Below are 18639 nucleotides of genomic sequence, written 5' to 3' on the forward strand. Positions count from 1 at the left end.
ATGACGTAGAAGCGTAGTTATTCACCATCATCAGAGTATGACACGGAGATCACCGCTGGCACAGACGCACGGTGCGTCAGCTCTAAACCCTTTCCAACAGAGTCCTTGCATCTGATGTGATTATCCTCTTCCACACCCACTCGATGACAACTCACATGAATTACAGGCTGATCTGTAATTCACTCAAGGACCCCGGAGGCGTTCGGACCACACGTTTCAAGCAAGGCATTACAGATCCCTAATCCATGCAGTCCCTCATCCCGAAGACCGGGATGTGATTGCGAATGTGTGAGTCTAAAATTATGTAACGATGGAGTCTGTATTTATGGCGCATCTGTAACAGTCTGCCCGCATCCACTCATTCCTGTGTCATCTTGGGATTGCCTTTACCTCCTATCTATCTATCTATCTATCTATCTATCTATCTATCTATCTATCTATCTATCTATCTATCTATCTATCTATCTATCTATCTATCTATCTATCTATCTATCTATCTATCTATCTATCTATCTATCTATCTATCTATCTATCTATCCACCGCCTTTTTTACACCGAGTTCCCAGATGTGAGTGACGTGCAGGTGACGAGAGGAGCTGAGGTGTCAAGTGACAACCATCTGCTAGAGTGTAGTATCAGGTGGCAGTGCTGCCAGGCCTGGTTAAGGGAAACATTTAGTGAGAGTATGCTAGGAACATCTGGTGAGAAAACTGCTCAGAACTCCTCTGTTTGGAAATGTTTGGCCACTTTTCTGCACAAAGGCTTATTTAAAACATTAAATTATGGTAAATGGCCTGTATTTATATATTTATCACTTTTACTAGTCCCTAAGGACCCCAAAGCACTTTACACATCCAGTCATCCACACACTGGTGATGGCAAGCTACATTATTTGTATTGACATCGATGTGTAAATGGTAATGTCAAAAGCTGTTTTCACTGATATGTGTGATGAACCTTCAGTTAGATTCGACATCGAAATGCACCCTAAATTTAAATTATAAATAGAAAAACTAAAGTCAAAGAGTAAAATAAATAGTCTACAAACACACCACAGAGTGGCTCATTGAATGGATTGGAACCTTCAAAATACTGACATTCATCAATACTACACGATGCGCTAAGCTACAGTTGTACTGTAATCAGATGTTAGCTTTAAGAAAAAAAAAATCCACCTCTGTAATTACTGTCCTGACTGTCTTTACTACTCGCTTGAGAAACATCAGCAAAAAGGCTCTTCTCCCCTTTCTGTTTCTCCTTAACAACACTGAATCAAAATCTACTGTACAGCAAAAACCCAGCAGGTGAACAGAAAGGTGGTACTTTGCTGATTTTAAGTCAAAGTATGACAAAAACAAAAGAAAAGAAAAACAGATTCTGGTTTTCTGAATGACGTGGGATTCACAGAGGAAGAATCATCCTTTTTATGGTCGTGGGAGAAATACTGAAAGCAGCCTTAGGAGTGAGCTGCACTAGCGTGCGGCTCATTGGGGAGGGGATACAAAAAGACGTCAGGAGGATTTGGGGGAATACAGAGGCTGTTGCCTCTTTCCTTTCACAGTCTTTTCTCTCTCTTGTTCTTCTTTTCGCCCTCTGTGTTTATACCCTTAGGTTTATTTATCTTTGTAGCATTTGGAAAATGGGCATATAGGTCCGTTGGTTTGTGTAATGTATAGAGAAGTACAAAAACATTATGTTTCATTGTGATATTTAACATTTCAGTTTTCCTTTTACAACCAGCTCCTTGTGTTCACGTGATTGCCCATGTTTCTCAAAATCTTCTTCATCCCTTCTTTTGTTTTCCTATGTTTGCTTTTCTCTAGACAAAGGCCTCTGGGATTTCAGAGCCGTTGATTTTGATGTAGATCTTAGCATTGTCATCCTTCAGCTGCTGCTCTTTGTAGAGAGTCCGTCGGTACCAGATTAGGTAGAGAGGCAGCAAGAAGCCCAGCATGCTTAGTACAAGGAGTCCAACATTGACCTAGAGGACAGTACAAGAATTAGCCACGCCCGAGGGCCTAATCTCTGATTGTGTTCATGTGTATGCATATCCATACCCAGAGTGGATCTCCACCCAGTGGTCCCATCATAGCCAAAAACAGTGGCTGCTGCAGCAGAGCAAACACAGCACTGACCAGAGACTGCATCCCTGTTAGACTTCCAAACAGTGACGAGGGATACCTGAGGACACACGAGACACGGCAGGTATCTTTAGCGTCTTAGTGTGAAGCTGCATCCACATATAGAAGAGTAAGATAATGTGTGTGTGTGTGTGTGTGTGTGTGTGTGTGTGTGTGTGTGTGTGTGTGTGTGTGTGTGTGTATGCATGCATGTGTGAGACTTACACAGCAGCATAAAGGCCACCAACAGCAGAGTGGATGAATCCTCTCACAACCGTGTGTAAGATAAATGACACAATCTAGGGAAAGATAAAAGTATAAGAAATTATTATTCATTATCATTTCAGAAGATCAATCATCAAGTCTATTAGATTAAAAGATTAGCTACTCTTATCTATTTACTCTTACTTAGCTAACAGCTAAAACTGGTTAATCTTAGCTGTTAGCTAGTCTTAGTTATTAACACTTAGCTAACAACTAAGTATGGCTGATCTTGGCTAGCTGGTCTCAGCTATTAAAAATCAAATTAGCAGCTATGAAATAGCTGCTAATTTGATTTTATCATTCAGGATAACTTTTCCATCTATTTCTAGAATTTCTGCTAAGCTAAGCAAAACAGTAAAAGTGTTTTGTTTTCACTTTGTCTTGCAAGAAAGTAAACATAAACACCTAAAATTCTAACTGTACTGTGCAGTGTAGTATAAACTGCAGTCAACGGAGATTGCAATTTACATCTAGTGTTAAGTGTGAAAAATGTTGGTAAACTCAAGCTGGACTACTCACCTGCAGGGGGAGATTAGGCACTAAGCACGTAATCCCAAATCCAACCAAAAGCAAGTTTGTGAGCAAGAATGCTCGCAGTGCATTGGTCACCTTCTGAATCTTTCTGTCTCTGCGCTTGGTCTTTGTTTCTCCTCTTCAGGTTTGAAACAGAAAGAAGGAGAGGTCATTTTTCAGTCACAATAACCTTTTATTTTTGGCTCTATTAATCACATTCTGTGTCTAGAAATGTTGAGAATTTAACAAAGTGGGTTTGTCCTGCATTGCAAAGGATTGCTAGTATTTGACATACTTGTTTAAGGGTTCCTTGTCTTCTTGTCCGTCATCACAGTCCTTCAGCTTCCAGTCCATAATCTGACCAATCACAGGGGTGGTCATCAGGCAAAGTAGCTGCAGCACCCCGAAGATGGAAGAGTACAAACTCACTGAAAAAGAGATCAGAGTGAGCATACAATATAAAAGGATAAGGAGAAAGTTTAAAATACAGTGACAGTGTTTGAAAGAATATACCTATACTGACTTGGTTAATAGGACAGTATAGTTAATATTTAGCACCTAGTATTAGTGCTATATTGAGTGGAACAATGGTTGATGCAGGAGGGGGTAAGGTTGTGTGGGTTATTTCTATGGGCTAAGGGAGTAATGATACACGGAAACTGCATCACGTGAAACTGCTCATATGGTGTGCACCCTTTGCTGCTAACGGGCAAAGTTAGTTAATAAGTACAGTAAATAGTCATTCCGTGCAGATTAAAGCAGAATGAAAGATCAAAACAACAGCCAAGGTCAACTGATGAAATAAAATAACTAGCTATTAAAAAAGGTGCTATTCAATGCTGTGAATGGTACTATTCACAGCATTGAATAGTACTAATCACTGCTGTGATGCGTTTCTAAATTGTAAGTGTTTTCACCTTGAAATGTAACAGTCGAATGATTTAGTAATCTACTGATACAGAAGACTTCTTATCTTACCAACTTCCATTCTTTCCACTGAAAATCCAATTAAAACAAGTAAGCCAAACTGCTTTCAAGTTATGATTCATATTTGTTGAGAAAGAAACAGCAAAAGCATTCATGTTTAAGTATGCGTGCAAACTTCAAGCAAAGAGAAGTCGAGAAAGTGACCTGTATTGAGGTCTCCATCGGTGAGTGACTCCAGGACGCTGTTCATGGCTCCCATGTAGAACAAAAGACGAAGCTGAGTCATAGACATGGTCACTAGACTGAGCAGGAAAACTGGAGTGATGATAGTTTTAAAGAATGACTGGGCTGCAGAGGAGAAACGAAAAACGAAGAAGGGTAAATTCAGTGGATTTAAGTAAAAAGTGCATACATGGGTTCAGGTTTATAATACTGCAGTCTTACATTCTTCTTGTGGCTTGCACTCCATTTCCAGGTCCATGGTAGAGAGACAAAGATTGTTTCCATCTTTGGTAGTCAGCTCCTTTTGCTTTGTGTTGGTGCCCACGCTCAGACGACGGCCCACTGTGGTCACTTGCTTGTAGAACTGCTGACCTGTGATTTTATGGTCGAAGCCAAGCCAGCTGAACTTGATCTTCACACTGAGGAAGCAAAGGATGAGAGAGGGATTAGAAGACTGGATAACAAGAATGGGAGTAGAGGGGATTATGTTAAGGGTAACAGAGAAAAGTGGAAAGAGATGGGACCATGGGGGAATTGAACAATTAAAAAAAACTAACTGTTGGTGTGAATTGGCGCTATATAAATAAAATTGAATTTAATCAATTTGCATGTGTGTTACTAACGTGTAGTCCATATCTTCTGGGCCTGGGAATGGTTCCAGTGGCCAGTTGAAGAAGCAGTTCGTGAAGACCAGTCCTGCACAGGCGGCCCACACCACCAGAATCGTGATGAATGGTACGCCAAAGTCATAGATCACCTGTGTCCAAAACAAGGGCCCATAAATACAAAGTACAGTGCAAAAAAAGACATAGAGAAGACAGTTATAGTCACAGTTCTTGGACTAAACCGGTCTGGGAATTCTAAGTTCTCACATGATTCTTATGGTGCACTTTGTTAATTGGGTTAGACAAAATCAAAGTTATCCTGTACTAATTGGCAGGAAAACCCACTCCTTGCATTTAACCCATCCTGAGAATTAGAACCAGTTCTCCTAATACTTCTGATAATCCATCTGTGGACCAGTTCTAGATTTTGGCAAGTGCCTTGATTGCCAAGATTAAGGTGCCAGGAGAAAATACGTAGCCTTCAGTGTTTGTTACCTTGACACCGGGAAAAGTGACAGCAGAGGATGCGTAGGAGCCGATCATCAGGGCGATGAAGGTTGAACGAAGGTCCCCAAACATGTTTGGTAGCTAGAAGAGAAACGAATGAAGAAACAGGGAAAGAGGCCGTGAGCTTTACAGTGTTTTTGTTCTCTAGATTTTTGCATTAGATTGCACAGCAACTGAGATTAGATATATTCAGTTATCTAAAGGAAAAAATGGGGAGGTCAACTGTTGTGCAGCTGCACTTAGTTTAGTTTGGGAGGGGGTGGAGGTAGAGGGTGTGGGTGCAGACTGGGGCACTGTGAGGCTGGTACCTACTGACAATGGGGTCACAGTTTACAGTAAGACCCAATTAGTAAGCAGACTTGGCACCATGGCGCGAACATCAGAGAAAACAAAAATGCAACAGAGTGACATGAAACCAGCCCACCTCGGTGTATGTAAATATAAAACAGCATCACATAACACACACAGCTGTCCAACATACGACACTACTGATGAGTTCTTTCCAGCTGAAACAATCGGACGGGTCGGCTGAGGCGAGGTGACATTTGAGGACATAAAGATGTCTTTAATATACTTTTCTTTAAGAAAAAAAAAGGATTTGGAAGCCAAAACGGGAGACAGCGGGTGACAACAAAACATCCGAATACAAAGGCATTCACAAGCTGTTCTGTTTTCAGGAGACTGAACAACAACAAGCTCATTCAATTACATAAGAGTGGGGAAAGCTAAGGAAGAGGTATGTGAGTGCTAAATTGAGAAGGCGTGTGCACCCAGGTTACCAGGATTTCCCAACACTTTAATCAGGAATAACTTGAAAACTCATCTCATTGAGTTTAAATGACTAAAGGTGCTGTGCACAAGCAACTGCTGGATGAAACCTAGAACGCGGAAGGTGAGCTGACATTAGCACTGAGCCAGTAGTGGCCACTGAGGGCAGCTGACTGTTACCCAACATCCCTCAGCTGAGAATTAATGCTTTAAGGTCTGCGGAGAAGTCACGGACAAGCAGTCAAGCAACAGGGTTGTGTCTAATGATTAACCCGACACTGAGGCTTTCTTGTAAATTGAGCTGCTGAGGAGATGAAGTGAAACTTGGTGCGAGGGAAACATCTTTTTATGCACCACCTCTGGAGACTGACAGTAAAGGGAGCAAACAATTCTTTAAATCAAGGTTTTACTATAACACTGATATGAATGGCCATGGCAGCAAGTAATGAGAGACACGACAAATACAACAGGAGAAATAAAGGATGTAACAGCAAGAGTCAGTGCTGGTATAGAATCGGGATGTTTCACTGGGAGATTTAGTGGAGCAGAGGCCCTCTCCAGTGAACAGCATCACCATGGTAGAGAACTGGACTCCCATGTGAGTCACTGCAGGCTGAACTGATGTCAAGGCCAGAGAAGAAGCGGGGTGGATAATTGCAGGACAAGAATGCAAATAAATGATGATCTTTAGACTGTTTATCTCGGCTTTTGTATCCTTGCCTGTAGGGCTGATTACATTTAAACTGTTTCAGGTATAAAGGCTTTTTCTTTGCTCCAAAGAATCTGTGAAATTTGATGAACTGAATCGAAGGATATGACTTCAGGAATTAGGCTCTTAACTGAAATTTTAGACTTCCAAGAGTGATGCTGCTTGGTTTTTTTTTTTAAGTGGGAATTTCTGTGTTTAGGGACTGTGCAGCAAGTCCATTAAGTCTTTGCGAGAACAGAGAAAAACGAGGGATAAGTAGGAGAAATTCTTGATTCCTCCTTCATGTCCTTTGTGAAGCACAATAATATCCCTCTAATCAACTCCCTTACCTGCTATCTGACACTTGGCAGGGTAATCCCTAGGAACGTGTAGTTCAACATTAGAAAAAAGGCAAAGTTAAAAAAAAGAAGATTAAACAGGAGACAGGGTGGAACGTCAGACAAGAAGGGAGGGAGAAGGCGAGCAGGCAGGGAGCCAACAGGCTATTATAACAGAGCGAGTGAGACAAAGAGCTGTGTAGATAGAAACATACATCTGGACAAACATATTGCAGCAGGTGCAAGGACTCTATGGAACAAGGATTATAAAGCACACATCAGTGTGCACACTTACTGTGAGAGAGGTGAAGGTCATGCACATGCCCCCGAAGCCATTGAAAGTAAGAGCAATGAAGATAAGGACGGAGAGTTCTGCAAAAAAACCCAAACAACTATATATAAATATATATAAAAGTCAAAATCCATACAGTGCTCCAAATGTTACAGTGCAAAAAAGACATTTGTTCATATGAACTCACCATTTGGTTTGTAGGCTCCATAAGCAATGAGTAGACAGGACAATCCAAAGCAGGTGCTGAAAATATATGATTGTGTCACACTTCTGATAACAAGCTAACTAAAGCTCTATTTATGACTACACGTGTATTTTTCTCCATACATCACAGTAAGTCTGGATAATTTCTTCCCTTCTTTGCTTACCTTCCCAGCAGTCTCAGTTTGCGAGGCCCATATTTATCCATGACAATCCCCAATGGCAGCGTGATGGCTGAGAGGAGGAAGGAGCCCACTGTGAAAGCCAAGTTCAGCATCTCATCCTGTTCTTTACAGATCAGCCAGCCGTTCATCCTCAGGGGCCCATCCATAGGGACCAGGGGCCTCATCTCGACACCGTCTCCCAAACCCACCACACCAGCCTCACTTTCATAGTCATAAGTGTACTCATCAGACGCCTGTGCTGAATGAGACTGGGACAGATTGTAGTTGGAGCTGTTACCTAAGGACCGAGATAAAGGTTGGTAGAATATAAGAAGTTTTATAGGAATTATGCAAGTGGAAGATATTCAATAAGTTTGGATGTTTCAGGCTGACTTAATGTGCCCTTTTCACTTAGAAGGTTTTTTTTTATAATGCTGCGAAAAAACAAACACCACCCAACTAAGATGCAGTGTTGTGGATAATCAGGAATTTTTTAGGTTCTCTTCTGTGGCTGAAGAATATAGCTCTGAATAGTTTACTTATATCTCTAATACATCAATACATACCAATCAAATGTGCACAGCCAGTTAGATTAATTGTGAACCTCAGCATAAAATAAAAAAAGTGCCCCTAAAGATTATGATATGGAATGCAATTTGGCTTTTATTGCTACTTTGGAATGATATGAACAAAACGTGATAAGCTAGCACTTGCAATAAACTTCACATCATTATCAGGACCTGCAAGGAGATAATGTGAACAAGTGCAAAAGTCCAGAAGACGTCCAGGTGATGAAGTGAGGGGAGCTGCAGCTTTGGACCTTCTTAGCATTAGCTTTCCAGATCACGCTCTTCCAGTGCTATCAGCCACCGGTTATCTCTGGGAGGAAAAACGTGTGTGTGTGGCATCCCAACGTGAAACACTGTGACGCACTTCATGACCAAGTGCCAAAGTCTTCCCCAAGAAGACAGATCAGCATCTCATACCCTTTGAATCACTGGGACACAATGCTGACGGGAGCAGCTGAATGGCAAACTATATTGCTGAACGTGCAGTTAATACCCAACACTGTGTCCCTGTAGCATGTATAGCAAAATGTTTGACTGGGCATCCTGGTGCAAAATGACTTACAAAGGCTAGAAAAGGCATTAAGATGTTGGCACCGAGGTAATGCTGAACCCTGCACTAACACTGCACACAAAACGAGAAAAGGCAGCTTCTAAATGCATCGATATCTTTTGCTTTATTTCATTTGAAGTGATCTGGTATTTCATAATTAAAATTCATAAAATGTTTATTACGAAACACAAAGCACAAAGTACAGTCTATATATTTTAAATGCCAAATATGTGCTTCTTGTGCCGGTCTATGCTGGACCATTATCTTTCCATTTCGCCATTCTATTTTTTACTGTTTCCTGGTTTGATTTCTACTGCTCATCACTTTAGCTATCTCACCCTCTCTGCCCTTTGTCACTGAACTTTAAACTCACTTATTACCAGCTATAAATGCTTCCTGCTGATTACTTTGTTCCTCAATCACGTCACATGTTTGAAAAAAAGCTGAGCTGGTGCTTGCTGCTGTTCTCCTTTTTTTTTTTCTTCTCTTATGTCATCAGAACAAGATAAGATGACTGTGGCAGTTCTCCAGGAAGTTATTGCTCAACTTTTACTTGACTGGTGAGTGTGCACAGCTTCACAGCTAAAACATTTGCACTAGCCTATAAAATGTTGTTCCTTTGCAGGTAAATGTGTATGGGACAGCTGTCAGCCTTTATAAGTTTTTATTGCTGAATGTTAATATTAGCCACTGGTGCAGAGGTGAGTAAAACATCCTGCTGCATGTTATAAATGCTCCAGGACTTAGTGTGGATACTAACATGTTTACCTCTTTCAGGCCATGGGACGCCACACAGTATCACCTCGGGTCCTCCTTTACGTTCCCCTTGTTTATTCTCTTTTAAAAGACCACACCAGGGTCACTTAGGCTGAGTGCATCAATCCAACCTTTGTTCTTAACGATACAAAGTACCTGGTGTAACTTTTGTCATAGTGTGGGACTCTTGACATAAAGAGAGCAAGCTTTAAACAATACAGACTCAGGTAAAAGGATCAGCCGATCAGTCCATCATTGGTCTATGAGTTGACTCTCAACAAGTCTACTGCACCATAAAACCTTTTATACTTTCACTTTAGACCAACTGACCTACCTGTTACACTGCTCTTTATTTCATTTGCCTGCTCAGATTTAATTTCCTGAGTCCTTAAAACAGGTTATGACACTTGTACAGAAAAAACCCTCATTCTCCCTAAAGAATGGAAGAGGCCAGAACACAGTAGTCTCGTATTACAACTGTTGAATAAAACCCGCTCCTAACTTAAGATCACCATTGCTGTCAATCACTTAATCCTTATTTTATTGGGATATTTCAGCGTACAAAAAGGAAAAAGTGCTTTCCAAAAGCTAAGTCAAAAAACCAATTGTCTTTTCTTTCTTTCTTTACAAGGCATCGCCATAACTATTTTGGTAATTATAAAACACAAGAGTTTCGACTTACCCTCCTCGCTGCAAAGGTACGAGTAGAAGCCCTCTGACTTGAGCATGATGAGGAGCGATCCCCATCCCAGCAGCACAGCAGAGAAGAGCAAATTCTCAATGATAGCAGTCACTGCCATCCACCAGCGCCTGGCAAATGCTGTGGCCAGGGTTGGAGCCATGGTTGATTGGGAAAAAAAGTTAAAGACAGAAGCAAAAAGCAAGAGGAGAGAGATTTAGGGGACAAAGAAAGAAAGGGAGAAAGAAGATGTAGCTGGAAGTGCAGAAAGAACCTCCCTGACTGACGCTCGGATGAAAGATCACAGCTCACTTATCTGTGAAGAGAAAAGAGCAAGAGGAGGGGGGGAGGTCTTACAGTTAGCCTATCACTGTGACAGACAGATAGAAAGGCTCACTTCTTTTTATAAGATTACAAGATCAATCACTTAACTTTGAACCCAGCAGAGGAAGGCTGGCTGCACTGCATGGAAATCTGTGCTGTTTGTTTGTGGCACTTTTCTGATTAATTTAAAGTGTCTGTGTTAGTTAGATACAGAGAAGACGCTAAGCTCTACATCAACTAACATTAAGTGGTGAATGATTAACTTTTGTCATTGTAGGAAGATTATGACATCATGAGACAAAGACCTTGCATTACATTACAGGCACATAATACATGCACCCATAGTGGACTTTCTGCTGATTTCTGGAAAAACCAAACTGGTCTAAACTGGACATGCACAGAAAATGGGATTCTCTCACTGCCCATGGCCCCTCATGCTCATCCAACCGCAGCTTTTCTCTGCAATTAGTGTGGCACATCCACAGCCAGACAAACAATAAACAAATCAACGGGAACAGCCAACCTCTCTCTCTGTCTCTCTCTCTCTCACACACACACACACACACACACACACACACACACACACACACACGCACGCACGCACGCACGCACACACACTGTCTGTTCAGCTAGTAGAATAAAAGTAGTTGCAGAGCTGCAGAGTTAGTTGTACGCCTCAACAAAATGACCAAATCAAACGAGAATACACTCCTGGAAATCATTTAATTGTAGGAGCTGTTGTTGAATGCTTCATTTAATTAAAAAAAATGAAATCACTTTCCCACTCCTGTTTCAGTCATTCACTCTCTATAGCACACTTCAAAGCAAATTACAGATCTGCTTTGACATGTTCAGTGAGTCTTAATTTCTTACCACTGCGGCTCAGAGCTGCTCCTTCCAGCTTCAAAGTGATGCCTTCTGGTAGGCTTTGAGTAACCTGGTTTCTGTGAAAATCCACTTTTATATACCAGCGTCGCCCGCACATAGCGCCCCCTATGGACATTACCATGCAGTATGTCTGGACTCCAACCAGCCTTTATTTTGTTGACACTTTTATCACCAGATAGTTATATAATTTAATAATTGTGGGTCTAAAGCCATTATTTTTACTTTAATTAAATGTGGTGAACTATGAAGAAAAAAGAAAATAACCTGTGTCTAATTAAACAGATTTTACAGGTAATGACAGGAAATATGACGGTTGTGTGTATCAGTTGATAAAGAATAAGAGCAGACTTCCCCTATTTCAGTATTTACGCCACCTGTTTACTTATGTTAATCTGAGAAATTAGAGAAAATAAAACATCAAAAAAGAATACTCCATTGAAGTCTTTGTTAAAATTCAGCAACAGTAAAAGTTAAAGTCTTAAATCTTTAAAGTTGATTTAACTAAAGCTTCAGCATAACTGACCAAAACCCTCTTGAGCAACTCTTGTATTGAGTGTTTTTGTACACATAAGACTTTAAATGAGCTGCAGTTTTTATTTCCTGTACAGGATTCGCCCCTTCTTAATTTTTATTATTGGTTTTGTTTCTTAGTTTAATTCTAAGCACACTGTTAAATGGAAAAAAAAACGGATCTGGTTAAAGCAAGTTAACACACGTTTACACCGAAATGTCAGAGTTATATCAGCAAACTTGTTTTTCAGGTTGGACACTTGAGTTTGTCCCCCTGCAGTGGACTGTGATTCAGCTCTAATCAATTGGCCACTCAATGATTCAGTGACCACTGTGACCATATCTGCATAAACACTGATGTGCTGCTTTGTGTTGTTACAGTCTTCAGTATCTCACACTGAGAGCACTCTTTAAACCTTTCAACAGCAAAACAGTTAAACTAATGGGATCTCTCATCTCTAATTTTCAGCTCTAATCAGTCTGTTTGAATATCAGCAGGCCCATCACAAGGTGGAGGTACCCAGCCTTACTTCACAGTTATTGACAAACTCTTTGCAGTCACATCAAGTAAATTTAATCACTAGTGCACTGTTTTTCCAAGCCTTATCAAAACCATTTATTGACCTGCTTGCTTTTCACACCTTACATTTGCGTCAAATAGTCTAATCATTTAGATATTGTTTACTGTCTCAACAAGGGGCCAAATCTGTATGTTTAACTGTTAATCTTAAGGTAAAAACCAAAAAAATATCCGGTATCTTTTAAATTGTGGCACACACATTGAGAACTTGCTGTTTTTTCATAGAATTAATGCCACCTTGTGGCTTTTAGTGATCCTGGCACAGTCATCCAGGTTCATGGCCCATATGCAAAGCTCAAGCTCAGCTAAAAAACAGTAAAATGAGTCAAATTTGGGGAATTTGTTCAATTTTTTCGCCTTTCAGGTTCACAAAAATGCTGCTATTTTAAAACAGATAAATGTATTGTGACTGCTTTGCTTAACACTTTTACTCGTCTGTGGTATGTACCATGAGTACTGTTTAATCTCCAATAAATCTTTACTCTCTCTGGAATTTCTACTCATTAGTACTCATTTCTAAGCATAAATAAGTCTAGCTTGTCTTAAAAATATACTCTCCTCAAGTGTTCACATCTAGAAAAGAAATCTGTGGGTGTCTAGTGGGACAGATTGTTCCACATCCAAACCCAGCACTGTTGTGCTAGCACAAGAAAATGAATTACTCACACTGACGCATGCCACAGTGCAACTGAAAAAGTTTTTTTTTATTATTGCACATTCATACTTGAAATCCAGTATTTGGTAGCAGAAGTAAAAAAAATTAAAAAAAATAAAAATAAAAGCCAACATAGTGCAATATGACAGAAAGCAGCAACAGAAACAAATCCCAACTGTAAAATGCTTTGTTTCCTTCATTCTAATGCATAAAGTCATCTTGAACATTATACATGATTTCCAATTTCATTGTACTACTGTACTATGTATGACTGTGCAATGACAATAAAGAGTTATCTTATCTTATCTTATTGTAAAGTGGTATATATAATTTAACTGGCCTGGGCCATGCTTGATATTTATGTACATGATCTCAATCAAACACATAAGTGACAGCAACTCCGTGTTTTATAAGTGCATCAGTGACCACTGTTATAATCCACACATATAATCTGTTGTCAGGGTCCCTCATCATTAACATATAGCCAGTAGAACAAACAGCGAGAGCAGCATCTTTATGGAGCTTTTAGTTCCTGGTGGTGTAAAAGGAAAAGAAATATAAGTGAGAGATAAGGGAAGCCAGAAAAGCATTACAACATTACCCAAAAATCTATGAATCTTCCCTGTGATGGGCTGCAGGTAACAGTTTTCTAGAAATGCATATGTTTGATCTTTGAAAAAGGGAACACTAAATGTAACACCCGCCTTATCAACATTTACGCTTAGTCAAAAATTCCTTAGCAGCACTGCATCAACAGTGCCACAAGGACACCCGACGCAAATGACTGTTTTGCTATACCCAATACAAACAGAGCAAAGACAGATAAACTTTAAAAACATTCCCCATCAGTTACATAACAGTACTGAGGAAATGCTTTGTCCTGCAGTACTTGTGACCGATGGTGTGCCGCAGAGGAGAGATGAATGGTATGCTGTGGTAGTAACCACACCAAATAAAAAAGACCACTGCTCTTGAAGAAATATTCCAGTGTTTATGCATGTTTGGTTACTGAAAAGCATGCCTCCAAACATTTTGTATGTAATTCCAGGCACAGGATACGGAATCAGGAATATATTCAGACACATAATACATAAAAAAAAACTACAATGTTTAAAAGTATAAATAGCAACCCAGTGTGTTAAAGTGTATTTTTGTGACAATGACATCATAGTTATTGTAATGTAATGCAGTCCTTTGAAACAGTAATAGTGACATAATACAAAAGTTGTTAAAGAAATTCAATACTCTGTGTGAAATTTATTTTTCAATCATGTATCCTACAAAATTAAGTTGCATTACTTTTAGGCTCTATTTGATATAAAGTTAAAGTGACAGAATACTGAAATCTTCCACCCAGTGACGCCCAGTAACAATTTTTACGTGAAAAAAACAGATCTTACCATGCGAGGAGTTTTCTGGAACTGAAAAAAACAAACAAGCGAAATGTTAAACTCATTTCTAAATAATAGGTGACAGTGTATTAACATGAGAGACTGCCCCGCAGATCCTTTACACTGACCAACCTTTGATGGTGAAAGTGGTCTCCATGCCAGCATGGATATGGTCAGTCACATGACAGTGGAGCAACCATGTGCCTGGGTTTCCAGCCACCATCTCCACAGTCTGGAAGGTCCCGGGGAACAGATCAAAGACGTCTGCACGGTGCACAAGGTCCGTCTGACACACATAAGAGTGGTGCAAAAAAGGGGGAACAGCAAAGAGGAAATATAAATGGAGATATGATTCTTTCGGTGCGAAAGAAAGAATGGTCTTCCCGCTGCGAGTGACCACTAACAAAGCACAAACAAACCTTGTAAGTAAAGGTCTCTGCATGAAAGTGAACAGTGTGCATGTCTATTTCGTTGCCCATTCCGATGAGATACCAGTCAACTTTCTGGCCCTGAGTCATCTCCAATCCATGGAGGTTCCCATATAGCTTCCCATTGATCCCTGCAGCAGACACATTCACACACAGAATCAGAGACATGGTGCACAAGAGAAACAGGAAATGTGAAAGCAAACACACTTCAGCACACTCATCAAAAGCAAGCTGAGGAATAAAGGTCTGATTTTGTATCCAGTACAGGACTTTATTGAATTTAACCTCATTTCTACTGTCTGATAAAGAGAAGTGGAATGTCCCTGCTTCCTGCTGGATCAACTTTAGATGATGTACATTGATGTTTGTGGGCTGAATTTGGGGATTTGCTTGTTATTATGCGTTATATGTAATTTATTTTATCTTAAATAATTTGCATTTGAAACTTTTTGTGTTGTTTAACTCTCCTCAGAATTTTATTGGCACTTCTACACTGTGCCCTAACTTTACCCAGATTTGCCTATTTTATGATACAGCCAGGGGTTAAAGTGGGCCAGAAGAGGAATCCAGCAAAGATTCAAAACATCATTCAAGCACCGTCATTTAATGAGTAAGTAGACAGGTTAATGCATGTTACTACTGGATGAGTTTATTTTTCACGAGCTGCAGGCTGGCATGCCCTTCAGTAACAAGAAAACAATCCCTACGATGCCTTCATGGTACAGATATAAATTTGCAGTTGCTGAACTTAAGCATCTAGCTGCAGAAGAGGAGTGAGCATAAATGGAGTAACGTCAGGTCATTTCAGATGCAACTTTTCAAACAGCTCAACAGACACGAAATAAACTGTTTCTTTCACAAAATGTGTCTCTGACTAAACACCAGATTTAAATATTGATTAATTCCATCTTAAATCAACACAAGCCTGCTTGATCTCTGATCTGCTCGAGTTCCAATTTGCCTAAAAATTTTATGGGCGAAAGTTTGAACATGTATAATGAGTGCTGTGAAATTTTAGCTTCATATACCAAATGCCTTTCAAGATCATTTTTTAAAAAATGGTCAGTCGACCTGCTTTTTGCACGTTGAAGATTGTTACGGCCCTGGGCCGGCTGTGTACCTTTGTTGTGCTCTGTCTTTAAGACTCCACAGGTCCTTCCCGATTGGAGACCAATCAGCCGCCGCCAGCTCTCCAATCGGGAAGGACCTGTGGAGTCTTAAAGACAGAGCACAACAAAGGTACACAGCCGGCTCAGGGCCGTAACAAAGATATTCATGTTTGAACATGAATAGCTCAAAAACTGTTTAATATAAAAGCATTCAAAAGTTCTTCCACAAAAGTAAAACTATTTTAGACAGTCCTGTCCAAACAGAACGGAGTTTCCAGATGGTGCTGTAGTGGTGCTGTAGTTATAAGTTATGTCTGTGAAGGTTCTCAGTCATAAGTTAGAAATTTATTTTGTTAAATTTGTGCATATTTTCTATTTTCGAGATCTGGGTCATTCCATTTCAAATCATCAAGTTTTTTTTGAATATTTTCTGCTCAACCATCTCTGATTTGCTGTCCTGATTCATTGTGGTGGCAACAAAAACGATTACATTTATACTAGGTTACATCAAGATCAACAGACATCAATTTATGTTTATCTTCTCTGGATATAATAGGTGAATATGTTTACTAAATCTAAAGTTTAATTCTTTGGCCAATAAGGTTGTTTTTCTTTCTGTGGCCCCGTTCACTCTTCTTACCGTGCATCTTGTTACTCTCCTCAAACTCTTCATCTGGAGTGAAGTTCTCAGGGTTGAGACCAAGGTACGTTCTGATGTTGTCTCCCAAATACCAGGACTTGTTTTCATCATGCACCATAAAGAGCAGTGCAAACTCCCTCTCCACGTCACTCCTCTCCCTATCGGGACCCTCCCCACGCTTCAGAGTCCCAGGCCTGCATATCACCAGAGGCCCCAGAAGGCCGCTGTACAGATCCTGAACATAAACAAACACCTTATCAGAATAAAATCTAATACTTCAACTCCTGCTTAAATATTCTAGTTGCGCTGTAAATGATGCGCTTCTATTTTTACCATAACAAAGTCAACAGTGGAGTAGTAGATATAAGAGATACAGTTAGGATCCGTGACCCCTGGACCAGAGCTTTCAGGAACATCCCAAGTTACTTCAATAAAGTTGCCTGAAGGTTCAGAGAACATAAAAAGTATGAATCCTACTGCTTCTTTAAAAAGCCAGCATTTTTTATGCCCGTTTAAAAATTCATTTCTCACCGGGTTTGACAGGAATGTGTCCACCGCTGGCCCTAACGCCATGTGTGGTTATTGAGTATGGTCGGGTGGCATTGTTCTTGAATATAATCACGATCTGCTCTCCTACTTCTGCTTTGATTATTGGCCCTACAGGAGAAAATAAAACTCATGTCATCTTCATTCTTCTCTTAGTAAAAACAACATAAAGAACTGTTAAGCTTACCTAGAATTTCCAAATGCTGCTGGTTGGGCTGCCTTTTCTTCTGAACACTGAAGGTGTCATCAGTATATTCTCTATACACCACCTTCTTATAGCGTGAGCCAATTCTGTTCTTTCCTTTTCCCACAAATATGCTGCCTGGACTGGGAGACAAGTAGCAATTTGCTTCTATTAACAAACAGTAATAAGTTATGGCATGAATTACAGGTTGTGGCTTCAACAATGAAACGTATCATCCTGCAATTATCTCACTCACACACCTGTCCTTTGGTGTGCTATGTTGTTTCTCCAGCTCCCAGTCTCTCTTAGGTGAATAGTCCCACTCTATTTCCTCAGCACTGATGAAATATCGCACAGTCTTGTTCAGCTTTGTGTATTTGTGATTTACTTTTTTTCCTGGGCACTCATTAACTTTATACCACTGCCTCATGCCACCTGAGTAGTGATCTATTACTAGGCAGCTCACCTCATACACACCTGTTTGGAGAAACAACAAACAAGAAAAGGTTAAGGATTTGGACACATTCATGTGCCTTAAAAACAGGGCCCCATGTGAAAAAGGCAAACTTAATAACTGATTGTGTCGCTCTTCGCAGAATGAACTGCAATCAAATGTTTGCAATAACTGACAATAAGTCTCTCACATCACTGTGCAGGAATATCAGCGCACTCTTCTTTGCAGGAGATTTTTAATTCAGCTACATCGGACAGTTTTCAAGCATGAACAGTATGTTTAAGGTCAAGTCAAAGCATCTCGACCTGATTTAAGTCACTTTGTCATGGTCCCCGTGTCTCTCTGGTTGGCCCACTCTGGCTACAGGTTTTGTTGTTGTTGTTGTTCGTCCTCCTCCTCTCTGCCTGGGTGGAGCTCGTTACGGGCTCTCGCTCTTGGCCCACGCACCTGTGTGATTGTGTCCACCTGCTGCTGATCTTGCTGATTTCCCCAGCTGCTATTTAAGGCAGTGGCACAGAGCAGCTCACCGCTGGAATGTTGAACCTCCTGAGTTTGTGCTCGCGGCATTTTCAAAAGAATCCCCTGTGTGTATTTTGCTGTGGAACTAATGTTAACTTCTGTGCGTAGATATCCCTCTTCTGGACCACATCACGGGACCTGCCCGGGTGTGGCAGCGTGTGTTGAGTTTTGGAGTGAGTGCGGCTGAAGAGGAGGTCGTGTGTGCGGAGGAGCTGTGGCGGTGACTGTGTGGAAGAGGAAGCGTGTGT

At 40.5% G+C, this 18639-nt stretch overlaps 2 protein-coding genes across 2 annotated transcripts in view; both read right to left on the reverse strand.

Annotated features, from left to right (window-relative positions):
• Positions 1-1325: 1325 nt before the first annotated feature.
• Positions 1326-10326, reverse strand: slc43a2b (solute carrier family 43 member 2b). Its single transcript, XM_085364510.1, has 13 exons — positions 10167-10326; positions 7613-7907; positions 7432-7487; positions 7248-7324; positions 5147-5239; positions 4670-4803; positions 4269-4465; positions 4029-4172; positions 3193-3325; positions 2904-3036; positions 2346-2419; positions 2058-2181; positions 1326-1981 (listed from the first exon to the last, which is right to left on the reverse strand). The coding sequence occupies exons 1-13, from the start codon at positions 10324-10326 to the stop codon at positions 1820-1822; spliced, it is 1782 nt and encodes a 593-aa protein (XP_085220636.1). The 3' UTR covers positions 1326-1819.
• Positions 10327-13445: 3119 nt separating this feature from the next.
• The window catches only part of hephl1b (hephaestin-like 1b), a 15070-nt gene continuing 9876 nt past the window's right edge, over positions 13446-18639 (reverse strand). Inside the window, exons 12-20 of the mRNA XM_085364509.1 lie at positions 17679-17895; positions 17422-17561; positions 17220-17345; positions 17022-17128; positions 16689-16923; positions 14931-15070; positions 14644-14797; positions 14521-14541; positions 13446-13652 (exon numbers count right to left, since the gene is read on the reverse strand). Of these exons, the coding sequence (XP_085220635.1) occupies positions 13594-13652; positions 14521-14541; positions 14644-14797; positions 14931-15070; positions 16689-16923; positions 17022-17128; positions 17220-17345; positions 17422-17561; positions 17679-17895 (1199 nt within the window). The 3' untranslated portion in view covers positions 13446-13593. The remainder of the gene's footprint in view (positions 13653-14520; positions 14542-14643; positions 14798-14930; positions 15071-16688; positions 16924-17021; positions 17129-17219; positions 17346-17421; positions 17562-17678; positions 17896-18639) is intronic.

This window comes from Diplotaxodon limnothrissa, linkage group LG10, assembly GCF_057381915.1.
Source record: "Diplotaxodon limnothrissa isolate DT_005_m linkage group LG10, D_limnothrissa_male_GT1.1, whole genome shotgun sequence".
Lineage (NCBI taxonomy): Eukaryota > Metazoa > Chordata > Actinopteri > Cichliformes > Cichlidae > Diplotaxodon > Diplotaxodon limnothrissa.